This window comes from Salminus brasiliensis, chromosome 5 (assembly GCF_030463535.1).
Source record: "Salminus brasiliensis chromosome 5, fSalBra1.hap2, whole genome shotgun sequence".
NCBI classification, from domain to species: Eukaryota; Metazoa; Chordata; class Actinopteri; order Characiformes; family Bryconidae; genus Salminus; species Salminus brasiliensis.
Genome location: NC_132882.1, coordinates 13632663 through 13656500, shown reverse-complemented (window position 1 = coordinate 13656500; position 23838 = coordinate 13632663). Strand labels below are relative to the sequence as shown.

Here is a 23838-nt window from a genome sequence, read left to right as displayed (position 1 = left end):
GGACAGTGAGTGGACACAGTGTTTAAAAACTTCAGCAGCACTGCTGTGTCTGATCCACTCGTACCAGCGCAACACACTCTAACACACCACCACCATGTCAGTGTCACTGCAGTGTGAGAACGACCCACCACCCAAATAATAGCTGCACTGTGGGCCCTGTGGGGTCCTGACCTTTGAAGAACAGGGTGAAGGGATGTTGAAGTGTGCAAAGAAACAGAGACTACAGTTCATGTTAATTTCCCTCAAACTTGTAAGGAGTATATGACAACAGCATTTTACATGTATCTTTTTTTCTTTTTCTTTTTTATAAAAACAGATGACAATTTGCAAAAACAACATAAGTGTTTCATATAGAAATATATTTGAACATCCTGCTAATCCTCTCTCCCAAACCACAGTTACAGTAATGATCTTTTGTGTACATTTCAAATGAACATAGAAAACAAAACATGGCAAAAATTTCACAGGGAATTTCCACTCTAATTCCCTTCAGTATTTCCAAAGGATTCTCCAAATAATACATTTAGCTGCACTTTTGAATGCAGAATTCAACTTTTAAGATTCATCATAACCTGATTTCTGATGTTGATATGCCTGAATCTAAAGGTTTCTTAGAAACACCCAATTAACAGGAACTCCTTATTAAGTTATTAAGGAACGATTCACAAATTCAGAGCATCACTACTATTCAGTATATACAGCTCCAGCAGTGGAGTAACTGGCATAATGAGGAACTCATTACTGACAAAAGAATAACTACATACAACAGCTTAACAGGCAACAGCTTAACAGCTATGTAGATGTGATGTGTGCTCAGCATAGGTGAAGAACTACTGTGCAAAGACATGTTTAAAATGAAAACACAGGCGTTATTCCTGTTACTAAATAGTAAGTCATCATAATTACCTCACAAAATTGAATTAGGCCAATATTCTAGTACAACCACTGTCACTTCAAACTTAAGTCACAGTCTTCTCAAACAGCCATGATGCTCATTTGGTCTTGGGCTGCCCCCTCCTCTAAAACAATGGGATTACACAACTACTACAGCATGAGACTAATGAGATTATGAATCATGAGTCAAGTCATGATTTTAAAACAGTGGGATTACAGGTTTTACAGGATTACATTTCAACTGGAAACATGGCATCCCCTTCCTTTTTGTGGTCTCTATTAATGACAGTGAAGGGTGTTCATGACATCCAAAATATCCTAATGTGTTCATCATCCCATAACCCAGAGTTCGGCTCCAATGACATGTCTTTCTGGAATGCAAGTGAAGGAGTGTGCAAAGGCGGACAGAAGCCCTGGCAGCTGTGATAGTCTTCATGTGGTTCTTTTTGTGTGTGTTCAGGTGGTCCACTAGTGCACTGTGCGGTTCCAGCTCAGCACCTGGCTCCACTCACTCGTTGCTCTTGCTCTCTCCCAGCAGCCAGTAGGTCCTCATCTTACCCTTGCCCTTCATCTCCACATCTCCTCTCAGCTCCAGCTGGAAGCAGTTAAACTCCTGCAGGACGTCACGAGTGGCCGAGGACACATGGATCTTCAGAGCTGTCAAAATAAGAACTTCAGTAACCCACCCATGCTTTTATATCATTTAGGATTGATTACTGTAATGTGTTTTTAATTGGACATCTCATAGATAGCATTAAAACACTCAAAGGTTTAGATCTAGAATACATTTGTGATCAGCTTAAAAAGTACAACCCAATAGTTCACCAGGATCCTTGAAATTCAGGTCAGCTAGAAGAGCCCAGAATCAGAAATAAACAAGGTGAATCAGTTTTTAGCTTCTATGCTACACATAACTGTAAGTAACGTCCAGATATTTTAAATGTGCCAAAAATGTAGCAGTTTTTAAATTACAACACTACACCTTAAAAATGTTTCACTGTATTTTAGGTGTTTTACATGTTTGTGATTTTCTTTCTCTTTTCCTTTGTATTTTCTCCTCTTATTGTAGAACACTTTCAATGGTCTCTGGATATGACATGCTGCATAATAAATGTGCCTTGTCTATTTTTGAAATCATTCCTTTTTGTTAACTGAGTAAATCAGAAATTGCGAGTTGCCTTAAACAACAAGCACTGATATTTTTCAGCATAATAGTGGATATCATTCTGAACACCCTCTAAAGTTAAAGGGTAATGGAAAGGATTTCCAGACACAGTGTAATACAGATTTAGATCTCACTATTAAAGCACTGTTTCCGCTGGAAGTACTCTTTCCCCCTGAACTAGGTTTAATTTCACCCTGGAAAATTGGCCCAGCATCCTACGCACTGCAAATCGCCCTGAACCTCACGTTTCTACTGCATAATGTGATGTCACTGACCCAATGCATTCAAAGAGGTGTGTAATTAATACAGTTTATACTGGCAATGTGAGAAGAGTGGCCTCACATTATAGGGCCAATTGCAGGACATTCAAACCTTAATTTGCATCACTGATTATAATTACCTTATTTTTCTGCATATTCCATTCATTTCTTGGCACTGGCAGGAGAGTTAATTGCATTCTACTCTAAAATCAGTTTTTAGTAATTGGATGTCTGGTACTTTTCATTAGGACGACGCTCAGGAACCATACACGGATAAGATGATTTTGCTATTGTATCAGAATACATTAACCTTCATAAAACCATGAATTATAGTTTAGTCACATCCTGAGTTCTACAACCTACCTGATGCATTTTTAGATGTAAAGTTAAGTTATGCTTCATAAATGTGGCATCATTAAAGTTATTTTACATTGTACAATTAGTGCTGAAATCATTCTAGACCTCAGTATTTCAGCATTATGACCTTGTTGTAAGAAGCAAAAGGAATTTGGATTTGCATAACTAGAATTACTTACGTTCACCATTGGACTCCATACGAGATGACGTGTTTACTGTATCTCCAAATAAGCAGTACCGAGGCATTTTTAGCCCTACTACACCAGCACATACAGGACCTGCAAGCACACACACACATGGATATTCATTAGGGAGAGAAACATAAGGTGACTCATATCGGGGACAAAGGACAGGTCTACTGTTGTCAGACCAAGACCTTATTAAAATTGTTGTTTCAGTTCAACTAACCATAAATTTGCTGAAAACAAAACATCCAGTTGACCCATTTTCCCATTTCCCCCCTTACTCCAAACATAATTAATCAGTCAAGATATGTTTGTCAGAACTTTGCTGTTGTAGGAACTTATGAAACTAGTAATAGAACTAATGGAAGTCTATAGCCTAGACTTATGTTACTTGTATGGCCAAACACTGAACACTAAATATAAAACACCTGATTAACAAAATTTGGGATTAGAGTAAAGTTCTGAGATTCTTTGCTGAGCACAGTCCTTTAAACACCCAATGGGCAACCAGTGTGTATTTCACTATGCATACTTAACTTAACTATTTTATTTCATACTATTTATTAAACAGAACATATAATAATTACATAAATGAGTTTCCTTTTTTTCCACAAGGAAATTTTCATTTGAAGCTCATCTGATTGACCCAATGGGCTGTTCAAACTAGCGGTGGGGAAACGAGAGAAGTTGCTTCACTCTGGCCCTCAGTTCCACACCCCTGCTAAAGCCATTCTGCTTTTCTTTAATGTCATGGAACACATTCTCAGGCATCAGCCCTAGTCGTGGATATAGAGCCTTAGGAAGGCTGTCCCACAAGCCTACACACTCGTGATAACAAGGAGCTGGAGGTGTGCTCACCGCTGTGGATACCAATGCGAAGTTTGAGCTGCTGGTCAGGTCGGTGGCGGATCTTAAAGGTTTTGACAGCATCCAGCAGCGCAAGGGCCATGCGGGCAATCTCTCGGGCATGCAGCTTCCCATTTCGTACCGGCAGACCAGACACAACCATGTATGCATCACCAATAGTCTCCACCTGAGGTATGAATGTAAAAATACACATACACACAGGAAGGGAGCGATCACAATAAAACACTAACCAAGTGACCAATACCAAAAGTGGGCCTAAATGTTCACTCTCATGACTGCAGAACAACTCATAATTAATAGCAGTCTCATACAGTCTAAAATAAAACCTTGTGGGACTCAAAATATGCTGAACTGTTACATAAACCCATTCATAGCTCAAAGTAGGTTCTGCATAATGATAATAACAGAATAATAAACATAGGCTTTAAAAGGTTTAAGTCCAGTATATCAATACGCCAGTAGTATTAATATACAGTGAAGCAAGACAACTGAAGCAATGTATATAGTCACATTCTTGCAAAACTGTGTATATCCATTTTTCTTATTCACTTATTGAGGACATTTCAATCAGGTAGTTCCTTTTTACATTGTGTCCCAAATTTGTGATGAATTGACCAATAGAAATGTCCCAAAACAACTTGGAATCAAATCGTTTTACATTTATGATTTTTTACCCCTCCTCTGTAAAGTTCATATGAGGTTTTCACATCTATTAATTATGACATCTAATGCAGGAATACTGAATTCTGAATCAAGTTTAATGAACTGAATCAAATCGAATTGCATTAGATGTCAATCGAATCAAATTGTGCCCCAAGAGTATTGTCACACCCCTATTACAATAAAAACTTTATATATTAAGTATAAATCAGTAACATAAAAATGGTCTGGAGCGAGTCTGGGCTTAGGATTACCTTGTAAACATCAAAGTTGTCTATGATGGCATCAAAACAAGTGTAGAGGTCGTTGAGGAGGGTCACAACCTACAACAAAGACAGTGGTGACAAATTTAGCCTAGGTTGGGGTGTCAGACTCCAGTCCCGGGGGACTGCAGCACTGCAGAGTATAGCATTCAACCTCATTTAACATGCATGATTCAATTCATCAGCGGATTACAAAGGCCTTCACAAGTTTAATTTGTAGGAAGATGGAAAATGCTAATCTCTGAATAGAGGAACTGATTGACAGCCCTCTAGTCAAGTCAAATCAAGTGGCTTTTATTGTCATTTCAGCTCTGTAAAACTACACAGTGGAATGAAACTGTTTTTTTTCCAGAACAAAACAATACAGTACAGGACAGACTGCAGAAAGTTCAACATGCAGACATAGGTGACAACATTAAACTAAAAAAAGACAATACAATGAATGCAATAAATATGACTCGTTACTGAGTAGAGGTAGTGATTATAAGGTGCATAGATATTTAACAGGTAGGTAGTGAGAATAAGATGCATAGAAATGTAACATGCCAGGACATATATGAAACAGCAGGTACTGAGACAGTAAGTATACAATATATAAATAAGATAAATAGGATGCAGACAGATTAAAATGCTATGGGTAGTGGGCGTGGGTAGTTTGGATGAAAATTCTGTGGCTGTAAAGTATACCGACAGTTCACAGAGGCTCAGATTTAGTATTAATGACTTTTTTCAATGCATTCTAGCAATCACAGTGTAGGCAGGAGTATTAACTCCTATTACTGGCTATGCCCAAACTAAGCATCCCTCCAGCCCTGGGAGTAAATACCTCTCATGTAAATCAAGTAAATGTTAAAAACATTTGTGCAGGATGAGGTGCAAGTGCAGGATGAGGTGTGTACCTGCATGGGTGTGCTTTCCGCAGACAGTGAGGTAAAGCCCACAATGTCGCTGAAGTAAATGGTGACTGAATCAAAAGCTTCAGCCTGTACCGTCTCTCCTCTCTTCAGCTGCTCTGCTACTGAACTGCAGCACAAAATACACATTTTACACATCGGAGTGCTCACAGATGTGAGTTAGGAGAACCTTGACTAAACTAAGTTAACTTAAATAATGCTCTGTACTACCAGGTAAAGCAAATTGATGCTTATATGTGCAGTATGTACAGTATGGTAGAGACTAACTGGGGCAGTATCTGGTAGAGTAAGGCTTCTGCTTTGCGTTTCTCCTCCAGGTAGGCCTGCGTCCTCTCCTCCACCAGCTCCTCCAGATTATTAGCATACTGCTCCATTCGAGACAGCAGGTTGTCCAGGATATCCCTGCTAACCTCCCTGAAGCAGCAAGGAGAGAGCAAAAGGTGAGCACTGGAGTAAAGGGCTGTGTGTTTAAAGATAATTATATGTGAGAGATACAGGGGTGGGTAGTAAAAAAATACATTTGCTTACATGCACTTTCATGGATTTATATTTCTCTGTATTTCCAAATGAAAAACTATTTGTTTATTGTATTAGTGTGATAAGGAATTTACTGTCTACTCATCTAGAAATCCTAAGACATTAAACTGCACTTCTACAGTTATTGTAGGTAATTTATTTAAGGTTTTGGAGTATTTTAGGTTGTTGTTGTTTCTATTTGAGTCATTATTGTTATGAAGTAACAATACTGTAAGCCTAAGGTTTGATATACTGCTTCTTTTCTTGTTCAAGTTAATTTTTCCTGTGTGTGTGTGTGTGTGTGTGTGTATGTATTTTTATTTGAGAGTGGCTATAAGCTGCTACTATACCCACCATTGGAAAACAGCTGAAGAGCTCAGTGATGAGTGAATGGAAGAAAGTGAAAAACAGTGAGGGATGGGAGTGTACGAGACAGTGAGAGAGACCTGTTCTGTTTGCGTAGGAGCACTTTAATGTGGCTGAACTCCGGCCTCTCTGCAGGTTCCTCTGCCCAGCAGCGCTGCATCAGCAGCCCCAGCTCCTCACTGTGAGCCTGCGTATTCACCGTCGGCCTCAGATACGGCCATTCCCCCAAAGCCATGCGGTCCACTATCTCTACAGTGATAGAGAACGAGAGAGAGCAAGAAAGAGCAATAGGATGTGTGTGTGTGTGTGTGAGAGAGAGAGGGGGGGGGGACAGAAACAGAATAGGAAGAGAAAGAGAGAAAGAAAGAAAGAGAGAGAGATAGAGAGAGAGAGAGAGAAAGAGAGAGAGAGAGAGAGAGAGAGAGAGAATAAGGAGGAGAGAGAGAACTTTAGTCTGGGAAAGTTTTTCAGGGAAAGACAGACAGTAATCACTTTTTCTCTGACTGTAAACAGAGCAGTGCATCTGAAGGGAAGGAAACGTTCCCTGCGAGTAAAAACATTCTCAGTACTTTTTTTCTGCTCTGACTCACCTGCTTCATTTTATTGAGCTCATCCTTTCTCAGCGCCCCCGTATTTTTCAACATTTTTCATTTTCCATTTAATATCCTTACCATTAACACTCATTTGCACTTTAGCATCTGTCAAATACTGAACTGGGGCTGGGGGACATGGGGGGGGGGGGGTCGCAGGGGATGTCTCTAAATGCTGTTATTTTATCAGTATGTGTTTGTCTTCTTTCAGTGGATTTCCTCTGAATTCCTTCTTTACTGTGTCTGTTTTCTTCAGTAGACAGGTGTGCACTGAATGCAATGAAAGCCCTCTGCATTTTCACACATTTGTACATGGTCTGTGTGTGTATTTATTGTAGGAAGAAAATTGTACATGGCCTTGTCTTAGACAGGACAGTAAGCACTTTTTCTATTCAGTCAAAGCACTTAGCAGGGCTGAGAACGCAATGTGAAAAAGTCTCTTCACCAACCACGTCTTTTTGCCCCTCTTATGCTCCGGCTCGTTCTCTGGCACTTTTTGCTCTTTGCTTTTTGTTGTTATTCACCTGAGCAATAATACGATATGTACACTACATGTCCAAATGTTTGTGGACACCCCTTCTAATGAATGCATTCAGCTACTTCACCTTGCACACCCTGTCAGGCATGGACTAGAGGGGTATAAAGCCCCCCAGCGCTGAGCTATGGAGCAGTGGAACTTTTTTATTTTGCCCCATTCAAAAAGCAGCCCAAGCTGAAGCACTCCTTAGAACATGAGTGTAAATGGGCAGGCTAAACTGCTGTAGCCTGATGGGGGTTTATATAATGAACTATATGGAGCAAAGTTAACTTTAACTAAACTGTGCCTGATTCTCCTCAGTCAGCCTTGGGTGGCTAGATGTTTAAGCACTGATCATGCCATTTGGCTGTTATAGACGTTTTGGACTTTTATTTTTCACTCCATGCAAAGTAAAATACAGCCAATCCAGTGATGTGTGTGAGGTCTTTCTAGAGGAAACATCACTGCCTACTTGGGAGTGAAGTTCAAGTCTTTGGAGTCAACTACTACTTTCCAAATACTTGGTACCACAGAACTGATTATAGTTCTACACTCTAAAAGGTGCTACAAGGGGTTCTTTGAGCGATGCCATAGAAGAACCAGATCTTGGATCCTCTTAGGGTTTCTTCCTCTTGATATGAGGGAGTTTTTTCCATCATCTGTCACATTTAGCTTGCTCAAAAGAGGCTCGGAACTGTATTTCTGTAAAGCTTCCTTGTGACCACATTCATTAAAAATACACATACACATAAATCTGAAATAAACACTGAACCATGTTTGGATCCACAAAGAACCAATTGTGAAAGAGTAGCGAGTGTGAAGAACCTTTACATCAACTTCTTTAAAGGTCTTGACACACACATCTCTGTTACTCTCTATTGAATCAAACATTGCTCTTTATGAAATCAAAAGTGGTACTTCTATAGCATCACTCAGTCTTGTAGCTCCTTTGATTTGATGAATCCGTTATACACATCATGGACAAAAGTATTGGGACACCTGCTCATTCATCCTTTCTTCTGAAGTCAAAGGTGTTATAAAACAGTTACCGTGCTTTTGTTGAAGTAACTGTCTCTACTGTCCAGGGAAGGCGTTCTACTACATTTTGGAGAATTTCTGTGAAGATTTGGTTGCATTCAGCGACAAGAGCATTAGTAAGGTCAGGAGGTTGGATGATCACCACCCCATTAATCCCTAACTTCCCTACATATCCCAAAAGTATTAGACAGAGCAACACAGTTCCACTAGTCTATAGCTCAATGCTGGGGGGCTTTATACCCCTGTACACCTTGCCTGGCATTAGGCATGGTGCCAAGAGATTCATGTATCTGCTCCAGAGAGTCCTATTCTATTGACAGTACTTCTCTACAAAGACTAGACAAGCTGTGTGTGTGCATTTGCACATTTGTGTCAGCAATGGGTAAGTAATAATTCAAGTAATTAAATCCATTCATTAGAAGTGGCGTCCACAAATCTTTGGACAAACACTGTATGCATATATTGGCTTCTCTCCTTTTAGAACACGATAAATGGTTATATTCTGTATAAATTATTCCCAAAAATCTAAATAAAAAAATGGCATGGTGGTTTGCAATAGATCCCTGTGTACTCTGTGTACGTACAACATCCCAAATCAAAACACCATCCTGCATCCTTTTATAGTCTATTTGTGATCGAACTGTGTGGCCCTTTGTTTACCATTGCCGTATTTATGCAGAGGCATATCTGGCTTTTTGCCCTTAATCTCATTATGCTGACCATCTGCTGCTGTGGTCAGCCCCATTGAGGAAATTGGTATGAAATGTCCATGTGACACTCACTCACTGCCTGAGGTGAGTCTAATGGGCACTCTGCTGTGGACACTGCCCTTTAGAAATCAAACAACATCATTATCTTTTTTTTCTCTTAATAACAGCTCCTTACGTATGATATGAGAATAATGTCTATGTAATTAGTGTGTGCGTCTGTGTTTGTGTGTGTGTGTGTGTTTATCCCTCAATGCCTGATAGCATCAGCAAAGTGCACAGAGTAGCAATGCTAGCTAGGGCTAATGTTCCTGGAGGCTAGAAATAGCACAGCTAGGTGAACCAACTCAACACCCAGCTCTCCCCTGCCTCCTTTCCGGTTCATTACATCAGGGAACCTACCTTTTCCTCTGCACACTGTCGTTCATCAGCCTCAAGACAATGTGTTATCACATAAAGCTTTACTGTGTGATGCCAGCCACTCACTGAGATTTCACCTTAACACAGCATTCTTACTCTGTTTCTAAAAGAAACCTATGCAGCAAAAATCACCACTGTTAAATGAGCTATTACTTCAAGGTGTTCCAGACAGCACCACTGTGTGAACATGACCCTATAGAGAACAAAAGCTCCTACTGAGTAGAGACGTCTAGGCTGGCTTTATTACATCTTAAGAAACCACAAGGCTCTCCTTGATTCTGATCTCCATCTTCTACACCTGCTTTTCTATTTTTGGTATAATGTTTTTCACACTACGTCACAATTTTATGATCAACGGACCAACAGGAATTGTTGTTAAATGGTGTTGCAGTTGCCTTCTTAAAGCTCTGTAACAAAAACTACAGCATGTGGAAACGAGAAGGAAAGCCCTTCAATGGAAGCCAATGTAAAAGGATGATTCCAGGTCTTTTTGGAGCATTTCTGTTGGTCCATTCATGCAAAAATGACAAAAATATTGTGGAGATGGAATATTCGTGTGTGACGGGCACAATATACTCCAAAGATTTGTGGACACCCCTTCTAATAAATGCCAAAATTTAGTAGAAAGCAATCCTTTGACAGTAGAGACAGTTGTTTCAACAAAAGCAGGATAAGCTCTTTTTAATACTATTCAGAAGAAACAATTAATGAGCAGCTGTCCCAATACTTTTGTCTATAATGTGTATACTGCAGCTCGACCTCCAGCTTTTACAGTTTTCCAACAATTCCCTTTAATTTTACAAAAAGCTCAGAAAACAAGCCAGATTTCGGATCAATGTTTATCCAATTTACACCCCCCCCCCCCCCTCACCGACCCCAAATGTAGTGCCCAGTGCCAAGGGTGGGTGGAGAGGTATGAAATCCTCCAGAATTGGGCTATGGAGCAGTGGAACTGTGGAGCACCATGCAATGCCTTTGGGATGAGTAACAGACCTCAGCAATGCTTTTGTGGCTGAATCTCTCACATCAATGTTCCAGAATGTATCCCCAAAGAGTACAGAGAGTTACTGCAGAAAAGAGGCCATCTTGCTTTTAATTTGATTTTGTAAAGAATATTGATCAGAGCAGGTGTCCATTAATCTTTGACCATACAGTGTACTTTCAAATAATGTACTTAGTGTACTTTTCAGTTGACTAATGAAGTTAAGCTTCCAGTCTGCAGCACTATGTTCCAAACCTGACCCACTAAAATAGAAACAAACCTTCTCTCTTGAGGCAGAAAAACGCAAATACAAAAATGATGTTGTTGACGTGGCTGCAAAAGACATTTCTCAGAAATAGCATGCTTCAGATATCCCACCTAAGACCCAGAATTAAGTTCCAGAGAGAAATGGCAATGGAAGCATGACTACAATGCAGGTGGACCAATTTACTCTATTTTATTTTTTCAGTTCTGTCTGACTGCCACTGCTGCATGTGTGTGAAGTAAGCACTGGTAGTCAGATGTATACTCTGGTAGATAGAACACTGCAAGGCCAAGACCAAATGATTCCAATCTTTATTTTTAATCAATACATTTGGAACTGTGTCTTGCTCAGTAGGACCTGTGGTACATGCACATATGGTATAATGCAGTAGGGGGCGTAACTGACCCATGACAGAATACGTCCTTTCTTTATAATCCTTAAAATGAGGTTCCTCCTCAGACACGTTAGCCCAGCAGGGTATTAGGAATGTTTAAAAAGAAGCTGATATTATTTAGGATACATGTCTTTGTGTGTGTCTGTGTGTGTGTGTGCGCACATGGATGACCTCCTTCTATGGATGGTAAGAAGGGAAAGCTCCATTCCATTAGAGCTTCCTCTGCATCACTGCAGTGCCTCTTAAGAGTAATTGGCGAAAGGGAGAGAGAGATAAGATGTGAGGGACTTGTGAAGATGGAGTCAACCATCAGTGTCACACAGCCACTCTGCAGTGAGAGCTGATGGAACTGTACCATTTCAGCCCCTCTTAACCTCCATCTAGACTGATACTGAGCTTGCACAAATTGCTCTGAAACCCAATCTTTAAGAAGACAAGTATGTCACTTTGTAGAGCCATTACTGCTGCCATGAAATCTAGACCACAGGAAAAGTGCATTTCTGCAAGAAATGAAGCCAAACCAAAAACTGTATACGCTTCTAAAGGAAATTCATTCGTAATAAGAATTTCAGACACAGGCATTACTGAACGTGCGTTTTTTGATCCAGGTATTGGAGGATGGCTTCCAGTTTTCTCAAACTCCAGTAATCCTGCCATTCTATGCTATTTGCAGTAGATTTAGTACTTAACCCCTTAACACAGCAAGACTTATTACTCACTAAGCCATATTACTCAGTAACTACAGGGACTTCCCTACAACCTGGTGGGGCTATTCTTTGGTAATAGAAGTTTGTAATAAAACGTATATGGCCTGCCGGAAACCATAGGCTGTTTGCGGGGTTAAGATTAAAGCTTATAGTTAAGGTTCATGGTTAGACTGCAGATATATTGTAGTTTTTAACAGATGTTAAAGTGAAAGTAAACATTTTCAGGGCAAGACCTTTTATAGCATTTTGTTAAAACAAGTGATTTGTCAAAAACATTATGGCGATAAATGACACTTTTGCAATTCCAAAAGTAGTTAGAGAAAATGTAGTTCTGCTGCGTCTGTAACTCCATCTCAATTGACGATGAAATACAGACAAGGTTTCCCTCTATTACGGAGTGGTGGGTGGCGAACTTTCGCCACTACGACGTTTGAAGCAAAAAAGCCTCAGACTGGCTGCTTCCTATGCTGCCTGTGCCTCACTAAACCCTGACTTTCCTTAGAAATAACATTTCTGATACTTCCTTCTTAAAACTAGAATTAAGATCCATAGTGCCACATCAACTATAGCATGACTACAATGCAGGTGGACCACACTCATTATCCACCCCAGTTAAATCTGAGGTTTAGGGTTAGACTACACATTTAATATAGAATTTAAACTGATGTTAATGGTTAGACTGTAGAGTTAATACAGAGTTAAAGCTGAGGTTTAGGGTTAGACTGTAGAATTAATTATAGGGTTAACGGTTAGGTTTAATGTTGATTAAATTATGGTAATATAGAAGTAATATAGAGTTTAGGGTGATGTTTAGGGCAAGACCATAGAGTTAATATAGAGCTAATGCTGATTTTTAGGCCTATGCTGTATAGTTAGCCCAGGAAAATGGTTGGGATTTATGGTTAAACTAAAGATTTAATATAGTATTAAAATGAAGGTTTACAGTTACACTGTGGGGTTAATATATGGCTAGTGCTAAGTTTTAGGGCGAGGCTGCAGATTTACCATAGTAATAGTTAACACTGAGGTTTGGATTAAAACTGTTAATATTGGGTTAAAGTTGACGTTTGGGGTTAAACTGTTGAGGTATTACAGTTAAAGCAGAAGTTTAAGCTTAGTTATTTTAGGGTTAGAATGGAGGTTTACAGTTAGGTTGTAAAGTTAGCCAGTGTGTTCACAGGCATGTCTGTCTGACCTTTAGGGCTGAGTGAGTCTCCCTCGATGTAGAAAACCCCTCTACGCAGAGCCACCTCCTGCAGGATGATGCCGAAACTGTAGATGTCTCCTTTCTGCGTGCCGCAGGCTGGGGGGCTGCCCATCCTCAGCAGCTCTGGAGCCATCCACAGCTTCCCTAAATGAAGCACAGAACAGTCTCAGAAAATACTGCTATGGCCCCCACACACAATGAGGCTGGACTGGTGCTGTTATAATTAACAAGGCTCAGTTCTTTTGTTGTGAGCATAGTATGAAATTAAAATAATTCTCTACATTTAACTAATTGTAGTGATTAAAATCCAGAATGACAATTACCATTGATTACGATTTATGATTCTGTTTAAGTGGGGAGACCCACAGCCCAGCAGAAAATGAGACAAAAAAGGCTCCAAAATAAGACTTTGTTCACCACAGATGTCATTTATCCATTAGAAAGTAACTGTTTTTTCAGTGTAGCTGCAGCTAGTGAGACAGTTAGCAGTTTAATATATTGTAGAGATGAGCATTTCCATGTAATAAAGAAAGTAAGAAGCAATTAGTATTTCAACCATCAAATATCTAATGTCATCTCACACATAGGAAAAAAAGGCCAGTATAATACAATGAACACACATTTTTGGAAAACACATTATTAATTGACGTAGTTGCCATTATCTTACTACTGAACTGCAATTTCAAAACAGGCAGTGAAGTGTATTCCATAAAATTTTAAAATAAGCTAAAAAAAAAAAATGTCAACATTAGCCTGACAGCAAGCATCTTAATATCTTGATACCCCAAGATTTACCTTCTGCTTTCAGCTGGATTACAACTACCTACTGCTGCATTATTGTTCACCCTTACCATAGGAAAAGCTCTTCTGGTTCCACAAAATGTGAGCATCAAGAACCCTTAAATTAGTATAGAACCTCTGTTACATTAATAAATGTTATTTAAGCCTTTTCTAGGTTCTTCACACTCTCGCACACATCTCTGTTACAAACAAGGTTGGGTATGGAACCCAAAGCAGTTAGTTAGACTACAAGAACCATTTTAGGCATCTCTATTTTTTGGGCGTGTGCTCATTATGGCTAATTTATTTATTTGCAGGTTCACCTTCTACCTCATTGGACTCCTCTTCTTTTGTTTGTCTGCCTTTTATTTGCCGTTTGGCAAAGCTCTGCAAAGGCAGTGCAGAGAAACCAGCACAGAAACCAGTACTGTCATCCAGCATCACCTGCATGCTGCAAAAAAGTAGATCAAATGACTCACGTGCATAGTAAGAGTGGGCATCCTCAGGGTCAGATTCGGTCCTGAAGCTGGACAGCCCATAGTCTGTGATCTTGAGCACAAAACGGTTATCTACCACACAGTTCGAGGACTTCAGGTTGCCATGAGACACAATCACACTGTTATGGAGGAAGGCCATTCCCTGAGAGGACACAAAAAGCAGACAAAACGACTAAGAGAGCGCTAGATGGCTCTACAGCAAGGAAGAAAAATGAAAAGAGCAGATGAGGTAAACTCGAAAGCAGATGTACTATTTTACAAAACGACTAATAATTGCAGCAAAAGACCACATTAGATAGTCTAGATTACTGATACTGGCTAAAAACATCAACTCATGGTACACAGTGAGTCTTTCCAGCTCAAAACAGAGCTACACATACCTTCACTATATCGTTGATGAGTGAATATTTGAACATCCAGTCCAGCGTGATGCTCTCATTCTCCAGAATGTCCTAAAAGTCCAAAATAGTGTAATATGATCAGTAGTGTACAGGGGTATGGATCTATAGTAGTCCAGACAAACCTACATTACAACCCAGGCACCCCACTGTTGACAATAATAAATGCAATGTTTAACTGTGTTGGTGGTACTCATGACACTAAACTATATGGCCAAATGTTTGTGGACACCCCTTTCAATAAATGCATTTAGCTACATTAAGTTACACTAATGGCTGAGACAAATGTGCAAATGCACTCACACACACACAGCTTGTCTAGTCCCTGTAGAGAAGTACTAGAATAGGACAATAAACCTATTGGCACCATGCCAAATGCCAGACATTGGCTAGAGAGGTATAAAGCCCCCCCAGCACTGAGCTGTGGAGCAGTGGAATTGTGTTCTCTGGAAAGATGGGGATCCATCCAGTTCCTCTGGCATGAGTTGACGAGTTAGGTCTGAGGTGGAGTGGTGATCATTCAACATCCTGACCTCACTAACGCACTTGTTGTTGAATTCAGTTAAATTTTCACAGCAATGCTCCAAAATCTAGTAGAAATCCTTCCCTGGACAGTAGAGACAGTTACTCCAACAGAAGTGCGATAAACTCTTTTGTAATATCCTTTGATTTCAGACGAAGCAATAACCGAGCAGGTGTCCCAATACTTTTGTCCATATAGTGTACATCCTCAGGAGTATCTTTAATAACCATAGCCTTGCCGCACTCACAATGTTTATATTCCAAAACTTTTCTCCCTGAATTTAAAACAGTATATCTGGGCTGTATAAGCAGCATATGTATTACATAACAGTTTCGTTCACAGTCTTGAACTGGCCTCGCATTGCTTTGGTCAACTCTGAAGTGCTCCTGTGGAACAGTGTGTTGTGTAATGATATTGTGTGTGCAGACATTTCACGTTTGATGTAGATACCATGGTTACCACTGAACAGGCTCCTATGATTACCAGCTTATAGAGCAAGTGGGGGGTTGAGAGTGGGGGTGCATGACTGCTGGTTTTGATTTATTCCAGAACTGTAGGGTGCAGAATGAAGGCAGGGTGTACCTGCAGGCTGCCTCGCGGGCAATACTCTGTCACAATGGAGACATTGGGTGGGTCAATGCATGCTCCGATAAAGCGAGTCAAATGATCATTCTGCACATCTCTCATCTGAAAAACAGTGGACAAAGAATAATGCACACACACATCTTTAAGAAAGTACCCATGTTGAAAAATTAAGAAAAAAGGATGAATAAATGCAACAGTGGAATTTCATATAATTTCTTACAATATATAAAGTGACCATTATGCCTTATGTGACATTACCTTTAAATATAGGGCTATTAAACAAAAACAATTCTAATCCCTGTTAGAATTTCTGAATTTAACATCTTCAGGTCTGAAAAGGTGTGTGCCCCTCCAGATAACGCACCCAAATTCAGGAGCAGTTAATAGTAACCAGAGTGAGTGCTTCAATTAGTTTGATTTGGGCCAGCCCTGTCCAATCTAAATCTAATCTAAACAAGTCCAATCTAAATTAATGAACTTATCAGTACTCAGTTTGTCCAGTCAGGCACATCATGCCAAAAAATAGCTCAGAAAAATGGTCAGTCTGGACAAGGTTTCATTTCTAGGGCTCTAGGGCTCTACTTAACTGCAATCATAGCCAAAATGGAGAAAGTAATAAATCTTTCCAGGTGTGGAAACCCTTCTAAAATCTCTCCATGAGCAAGGCATAAAAAGGAAGTGACAAAGAATCAGATGTGCATGGCAGAACAGCACAACATAAGTTCACGACAAAACCATTTTAGAACAATGTTTTTATGTACAGACTAACCGATAGTTAGATAGCTAAAGTGAAAGTGCAGCTGGGTCATGCTACAAGACAATTACCCAAAGCACACAAGCAAGTCCACCTCACAATGATTAAAACCTTGTCTAGAAGTTGTGAGTTTTTGTTTAAACACTACAGAAATGTGGTGGTAGAAGCTGAAGCGCAAAGGCCCACTGGTCTGAAACGGTTTTGCAATAAGATAGTAGTAGCTCAGAATTCCTTCACAACACTGTGAGACTCTAATTAGCAGCTATTAAAAGTGTTAAGGGGAGGGGTAATGTTAAACACTTTGGTTCTTAATATCTTAAACACTTTTAAATTCAAATTATGTACTCAAATTATATCTTTGGTTTAAGATATAATTCAGTGATTACAGATTAAATACAGTGCACATATAATAAATAATGTGCAGTGTGTTTAATATGTAAAACTTATGTTCAGTGTGTGTGTGTGTTATCAGAGATGTCATTCAAAACTAATCTTTTTTCTCTAAAAGTTTTCTGAACATTTCCTAAACTCAACTAATAATATTAAGTCTTGGAGTAAATTAATGCAATTATTGGGTCCACAACCCCTCATAATATGTCTCTATATACACTCACATGCTTCAGTTCAAACAGCACTTTTCTGGTCAGTTCGATGCGTTTCCTGTTGACATATTTGATGGCCACAATGTTTCCCTGGAGATCAGACAGACATGTTAAGGATGGGTAGTGGGCTTGTTCTTTGACTTTGGAAGACATTTATCAAAGCTCAAACCCATGTAATACTAAAAAGGCATTGTGATCAAATCTTTTATGAAGAGTGTGTACCTTGAAGTAGGCTGTCTTAGCAAACACCTGGAAGTTACCATCAGCAGTCAGCAAAGAGCCATAGTTGGAGCCTCGCTACACAAGGAGAGGGGAGCAGCTTCAGAGAAGATTTAAACCACCACACACTTTCAAACTAAAATGAGCTGTTGAGCAATCTCAAATATTTGCTAATATGTGACACTGCATATCATATACAGTACATGGATGCTAAAAGATCATACTTTTGTTTATTTTATAGTTAATAAGATGCCATATGGTGTAAACACATCCATCCTCCATTATTTGTTATCTACCATAGGGTCGTTATCTCCAGTGCTATCTGTCTGATTCACTACACATATGTTTTGTATTTTTGCTGAACTTTGACTCTACGGTTCACTAAAAAGAATATCTTTTACCACTCACCAGAGAGAGGGTGAGTTTGCTGCCCGCACTGCGCAGCACCTTCTCCAGATTGCTCATCTGCATGTCCTCCCAGGAGATCCTCCAGAGCTGAGCAGCCAGCTCCTTCTCCAACTTCAGCTTTCTTTCATATGTATGTGAGTTTGTGTGAGAGACAAAATGGTTGAGATTTATAGTGAGGAGATGATGAGACAAATGAAGAACAGTGTGCTTCCCTATTCCTATGAAGATGCTTCTGAATATGTAGGAGCCAACCTTACTCCATATGAACTTATTTAAATCCACATGCACTTACCTGTATATGAACACAGTGATGGTAAAGATGATGACAAGGATGAAGAAGACTACAATAGAAACCATCTGATGCATTGTGATGGTCCCTGAAAAAAGAGAGTGTGCGAGAAAGAGGCTTTTCATACTGAATGATCCTGCATGCCAGACACGGACTATAGATTATAGACATGCTGAAGTCTGTAATGATGTGCCTGTTCCAAGAAACAAAAGCTAAAGTACCAAGGAGAGGCTGTGACTGTCAGTAAAGGCTGCACATGCCAGTCAAAAGTTTGGACACATTTAATCAAGTGTATGGCTTTAATTGCCACATTTTGATGCTGAAAGGCTTGAACCTCCTATCTAAGCAGAAGAGAGGGAAAAAAAATTAAAAAGTGACAAAACCTCATTGACCATGAAAACAGCAGGAGCACTGTTCCAGCTCATTAATCCAGTAAATGTACTTTTATATAGAAATGTTAGCTAGCACAGAGAACGTTGTGTGCTCTGCAGGGCTTAAAACAAGCACTGAAACCTTTACATTGACTTTAAAAGGTTCTTCACATACATCTCTTTTACAAACAAGGTCCTTCTATGTCCTTCACATAACTGTCTGATGTGACCTCATATGTTATTCATGTTTTTCATTTGAATTGAAATACATAACTTTAAAAAACATGCAAAAGTAATGCCAGATTATGTTACCTTAATGTACTATACTTTGGATTATGTTACAATTACATTTTTTTAACAGGTAATCAGGAATCTGGAGTACATTTTTAAATGTAACCCTGCCTACCCTGTGAATAATGACACCCAGTGCAGAAATAAGGATTTTTTATTTTTATTTTCACTGTATCATTTTACTTGGATGATCTATTGTAGATGCCTCCTTGATGTTCACCTTCCATTCAACTAACATTCAACTCAATGTCTCTTACATGCAACTGAAGTTCAATGTAAATGAGTATCTATGGAATATAATACTACATTTAACCATAACCCTAACCCGGACCTTACCCCTTTAACATTTAGGGTTGATTTAAGGGTAAGGTTAAAGTTAGGATTTAGGGTTGATTTAAGGGTAAAGTTAACTTAAGTTAGGGTTAGGTGTAGGTTTACATTCAATATACAACCATTTAAGTTCAGTTGCATTTCATACATACAGTCTAAGTGTCCAAACTGGATAGTACTGTAGGCCTTAAGGAGTACTCACGAGCAATGCAGGCAGGATTGTCATTCTTGAAGCCACAAAAGGGCATATCAGGGGGAACATAGTCACCAGGCCAGTGGAAGGCCATACCCGGTAGAGTCCTCATTTGCTTCTGAGTACCATTGTACACTGCCACAATCTGCACAAGAAGCAACAGAAAATAACTGACAGGCAAAAGTAAAAGGTGTCTACAGAAACACCATGAAGAGAAGTCTACATTTTAGAGGATATCATTAATTCATTTGTAAAAATCCCATACAAAAGATCATATTAAAAAAAGAGATCCATGAGCCCAGTGAAAGATTTAGATACTCGCTTAGGGGTTTATTTGGATTAAACTTGCTGAGAGACTTTAACTCTGCATGTGGGAGAGAAGTAAACTATATGGACGTTTGTATTAAAGCTTCCTTATCACTGAAACTGAATTTGATGTATGTAAATACTGTTAAACTTCCAAAATTCTGTTCATTCCAGACAGGCAATATATGGATATAAAAGGGACCACCCCACATAAAGAAAAAGCTGGTGATGCTAGTGGGTGCAAAACAAAAAACGAATCCAGACCACTTTCTACAATTTCTTCAGCTAGCTAACCGCATACAGTGCCGAAAGTTATTTCCGATAAGACTGAAAAGAATTACAATATTCTTGTTACTGTGCTGAGCCATGTGGCTCCTGTGAGCTTTCACAGTACCATAACCCAGCCAACAAAAACAGAGCTTATCATTTTGTTTACCCACAAGCCCTCCATAAAAAGAAAATCAGTGCGTATCATTCTAATGCAACATAACAGAGTTGAAAATGGGCTTGTAACACTGCATCTGAGCATCCCTCAACACTTCCTATTTAGACACTAAAGAAACTTTTATTATGAATATTGAATAAATGCATTCTTTGGCACCTTTAAAAGCTCATTTAAACAAAGCCTAGAAAACAGCCTGACAAAGAGAGGCTGGTAAGAAATGAGCAAATTATAGTTGTTTTTGGCAAATATACCCACAAGGGGGTGGGTTGAGGACCTACATTACATTAGTGGCATTTAGCTGATGCAGAGGAGGGTCAATGTAGTGTTAGTACTGTTATATTATAATTTTCCATAAATAATTTTCCATAACAGCAGCATAGTCACCCACACCAGGAATTAAACCCATCTCCCACATGGTATGGTAGCTTACTGGTAAGGTGGTGGTGAGTATCCAATATGCCACACCAACCACACAAACCAGAAATATGTTGCATGTGGAACTTTTAAGTTACTGTGTGTATATACCTACAGAACCTGCAGTGTCTCTTTAAAGCTGGTGGGCTAAATGAGATCATGACCAGCATAATGGTTGACAGGCTTTAATATGCTTGAGATCAGCCAGCTGAGACTACTGACCTCTGTTCTGCACAGCTCTAAATCTACCCACTCTCTCACGCCCTCTCTCACTCACTTTCCCTTTCACACACACTTAGTGAACTTACCCACACACACTCCCACTCACGCATACACACATGTGACAAGAGCTAACTGAATAAACAACTCCTAATTAACCTTCTGGCTGCTTGACCTAGCAATCCGAATAGAGAGAGAATTGGATTGAATGCAGGAAGGTAATTATGCAGTATTTGGCAGTGACTGCAGAGCACAATGAGAGAGAAATGTGCAGTGTTCACAATGTGCGGGTGTGTATCAGTATCTGACGAAACACTACAGCTAGTACTATCTGTGAGATTCCTCAGAAAAGGAAACCACCTGGGCCCTGGCATGCATGTGTGTGTCTCAGAGGGACCACCACTACCTGAAAGACACTGGAGTTGGTATCAGTCATGTCCCAGAGGGCGAAGTCTGTCTCTCTGTCTCCATTCTTGTCTATCTGTACGAGCCCGGTCACACCTGCAAATGCACATCCCAGAGAGAGAAAGCAGAGTTATTAGCTATTAACACCTTGTCAGACAAGCCAACCACTCGCTCACTCACACAAACAGCACTGAGCACAGGCTCATTCTGAACCCAGAGCCAATTCTGCCTCAGAGCTAAGTGAAGGCTCTGTAACCGCTTACCACCACTTTAACTGATGAAATGTACACAAGCATGAGCTACTTCAAGGATTACTTCAAAGATAGGTCTATATGTGCAATGGGTAAAACTTCCTTCTCCCCCTCAAAACAAGCTTAAAGTATAATATAAAGTATTATATATATATATATATATATATATATATATATATATATATATATATATATATATATATATAAAATATTTTTTTACAATATCTATTAAATTCATTACTTATTTAAAATGAATCATTCGCTGCAAATACATATGGCATGTAAGAAAAGTATAAATAAAATACATTTTAAACACACAAACTACATTTAGTCCAAAATAATCCAGACACCACTTATCAGTAATTTCAGGTACTTTAAGGGCCTTTTTACACCTGCACTTTTGTATGTTTTAATGGAGAGAGAGCCCATCCTGTCAGTACACTTTTACAAATACAAAGGGTTCCTAAATGATGCCATAGTAGAACCTGAAGAACCTTTAAACTGGTAAAGAACCTTTACATCCACTTAAATCTTTAAATGGTTCTTCACACTTGCATCTCTTTTACAAAAATAGTTCTTCTATGGCATGGCTCAAAGAACCCCTTGTAGCAGCTTTACAGAGTGTGTGTGTGTGTGTGTGTTCAAGAATGCGTTTAAGTGATTAAATGTGACTGAGTCTCATGCTCCCCATCCTCAGGTCCCCCGTTCCCGTGACCCCCATGCTCTGGGTGATCTGCAGGCCAAGTGTAAGGACCATGGGGCAGTGCTCTCATTTCCTCCTCCAACCAGCTTCTGCACTGCTCTGCCACGAGCAGATGCTCAGGGGAAAGCAGCACTGACATTTAAACAGATATGAAAAGCTTAGCCATTACCAGTCTGAAAATGTCAAACCCATATAGGAGAATGAGAGCGAGGGAGAGGAAGCGAGAAAGGGGGAGAGAGAGTGAGTGCTAAAGAGTGGGACAAAAAGAAAACACATGATAGAAGAATCAGAGATAAAAAGACCTCGATCCTTGAACAAAGTAAAGGGGGCTGGGAGGCTCATGTCTTATGCGCACTTATGAAGGTTCTCATGTAGAGCAATCACTCCCGCTCCATACCATGATGAACGTGACATGTAATGTAAAAGTGGGGTGTAAGGCGCCCACACTCTACTGAGCATGTGTTGTGAAAACACTGATGTGCTTTTACACTAAATGATGATTCTAGTTTGACGGATGTCTTGAAGGGGTGGGGCTGTTTTTTTTAGGTGGATTTCCTATTCCATTGAAAATGGAAACTGACAGTACATACCATCATTTGGATGTCAATGTTCAGAGGAAGATGTGTATGTCTGAGCCTGTTAGCACAAAGTCACTAAAGTGTCTTCACAGTAAATGGGCTTAAAAGCAGTCTAGGCAATTATACAATCTCCATGAGCTCCACAGGGACCTTTTGGTTACCAATTTGGTTCTGGACTCAAGCTGCTTGAAATGGTTGTAAATGAAAAAAGGCAGTAAACACATCACACCTGTGCATATAGTATGATTTACCAGAACAAAATGAGTGATCTGTTTTTCAAGCCTGCTGTTCCTCTTTCTTCTCCAAATGGAAAGGCTAATGCCAGTGACCTCAAATTGTATATCTATAATGATGGAGATATGACATGATGGAGATTACACGTTGTGTGGAGGACTGATGCCTGAGAACAAACCAAGGCTCAAAGGGCTAAGTAACTAAGGCTTCTAGACAACAGCACAACAACAGAACTTATAGAAGGGCTTTCATGCAACTTGTCCACACTTGTGAGCCTCTTCAGGGCTTCAGTGGTTCCAGTGGAACTCAGGGCCTTTTGAAATGGTCCTGGTTACAGGCTATTTATATAAAACCATAAAAAAGGGTTTCACTATTTTTAGTACTAAATGTTTGTGGACACCCCTTCTAATGAATGCATTCAGCTACTTTAAATTGCACTCATTGCTGACACAGATGTGCAAATGCACACACACCGCTTGCCTAGCCCACATAGAGCAGTATTGCAAATAGAATAAGACTCGCTGAAGCAGAAAAACATGAACCTATTGGCACCATGCCCAATGCTAGAGTGTGTGCTAAGGAAATATAAAGCCCCCAGCATTGAGCTGTAGTGCAGTGAGAACCATGTTCTCTGGAATGATAGTGCTCCATCCTATACTTCTGATATGAGTTGGGGAGCTGAAGAGGAGGTGGGGTGGTAATCATCCAACATCCAGACCTCACTAGCACTCTTGTCGCTGAATGCAAATGAAATGGTCACAGCAATGTT

At 39.7% G+C, this 23838-nt stretch overlaps 1 protein-coding gene across 5 annotated transcripts in view; it reads right to left on the bottom strand.

Moving 5' to 3' along the window:
* Window positions 1–338: 338 nt before the first annotated feature.
* Window positions 339–23838, bottom strand: part of npr1b (natriuretic peptide receptor 1b) — a 61737-nt gene continuing 38237 nt past the window's right edge. For all 5 annotated transcript variants that reach the window (XM_072679466.1, XM_072679464.1, XM_072679463.1 and 2 more), the window contains 17 exons: window positions 21305–21399; window positions 19524–19659; window positions 18333–18417; window positions 18041–18161; window positions 17636–17710; window positions 17426–17503; window positions 16055–16159; window positions 14932–15003; window positions 14534–14693; window positions 13263–13418; window positions 6528–6696; window positions 5833–5979; window positions 5551–5674; window positions 4643–4711; window positions 3720–3894; window positions 2856–2954; window positions 339–1551 (listed from right to left, as the gene is read on the bottom strand). In XM_072679466.1, coding sequence (XP_072535567.1) covers window positions 1403–1551; window positions 2856–2954; window positions 3720–3894; window positions 4643–4711; window positions 5551–5674; window positions 5833–5979; window positions 6528–6696; window positions 13263–13418; window positions 14534–14693; window positions 14932–15003; window positions 16055–16159; window positions 17426–17503; window positions 17636–17710; window positions 18041–18161; window positions 18333–18417; window positions 19524–19659; window positions 21305–21399 — 2015 coding nt within the window. In that variant the 3' untranslated portion in view covers window positions 339–1402. The remainder of the gene's footprint in view (window positions 1552–2855; window positions 2955–3719; window positions 3895–4642; window positions 4712–5550; window positions 5675–5832; window positions 5980–6527; window positions 6697–13262; window positions 13419–14533; window positions 14694–14931; window positions 15004–16054; window positions 16160–17425; window positions 17504–17635; window positions 17711–18040; window positions 18162–18332; window positions 18418–19523; window positions 19660–21304; window positions 21400–23838) is intronic.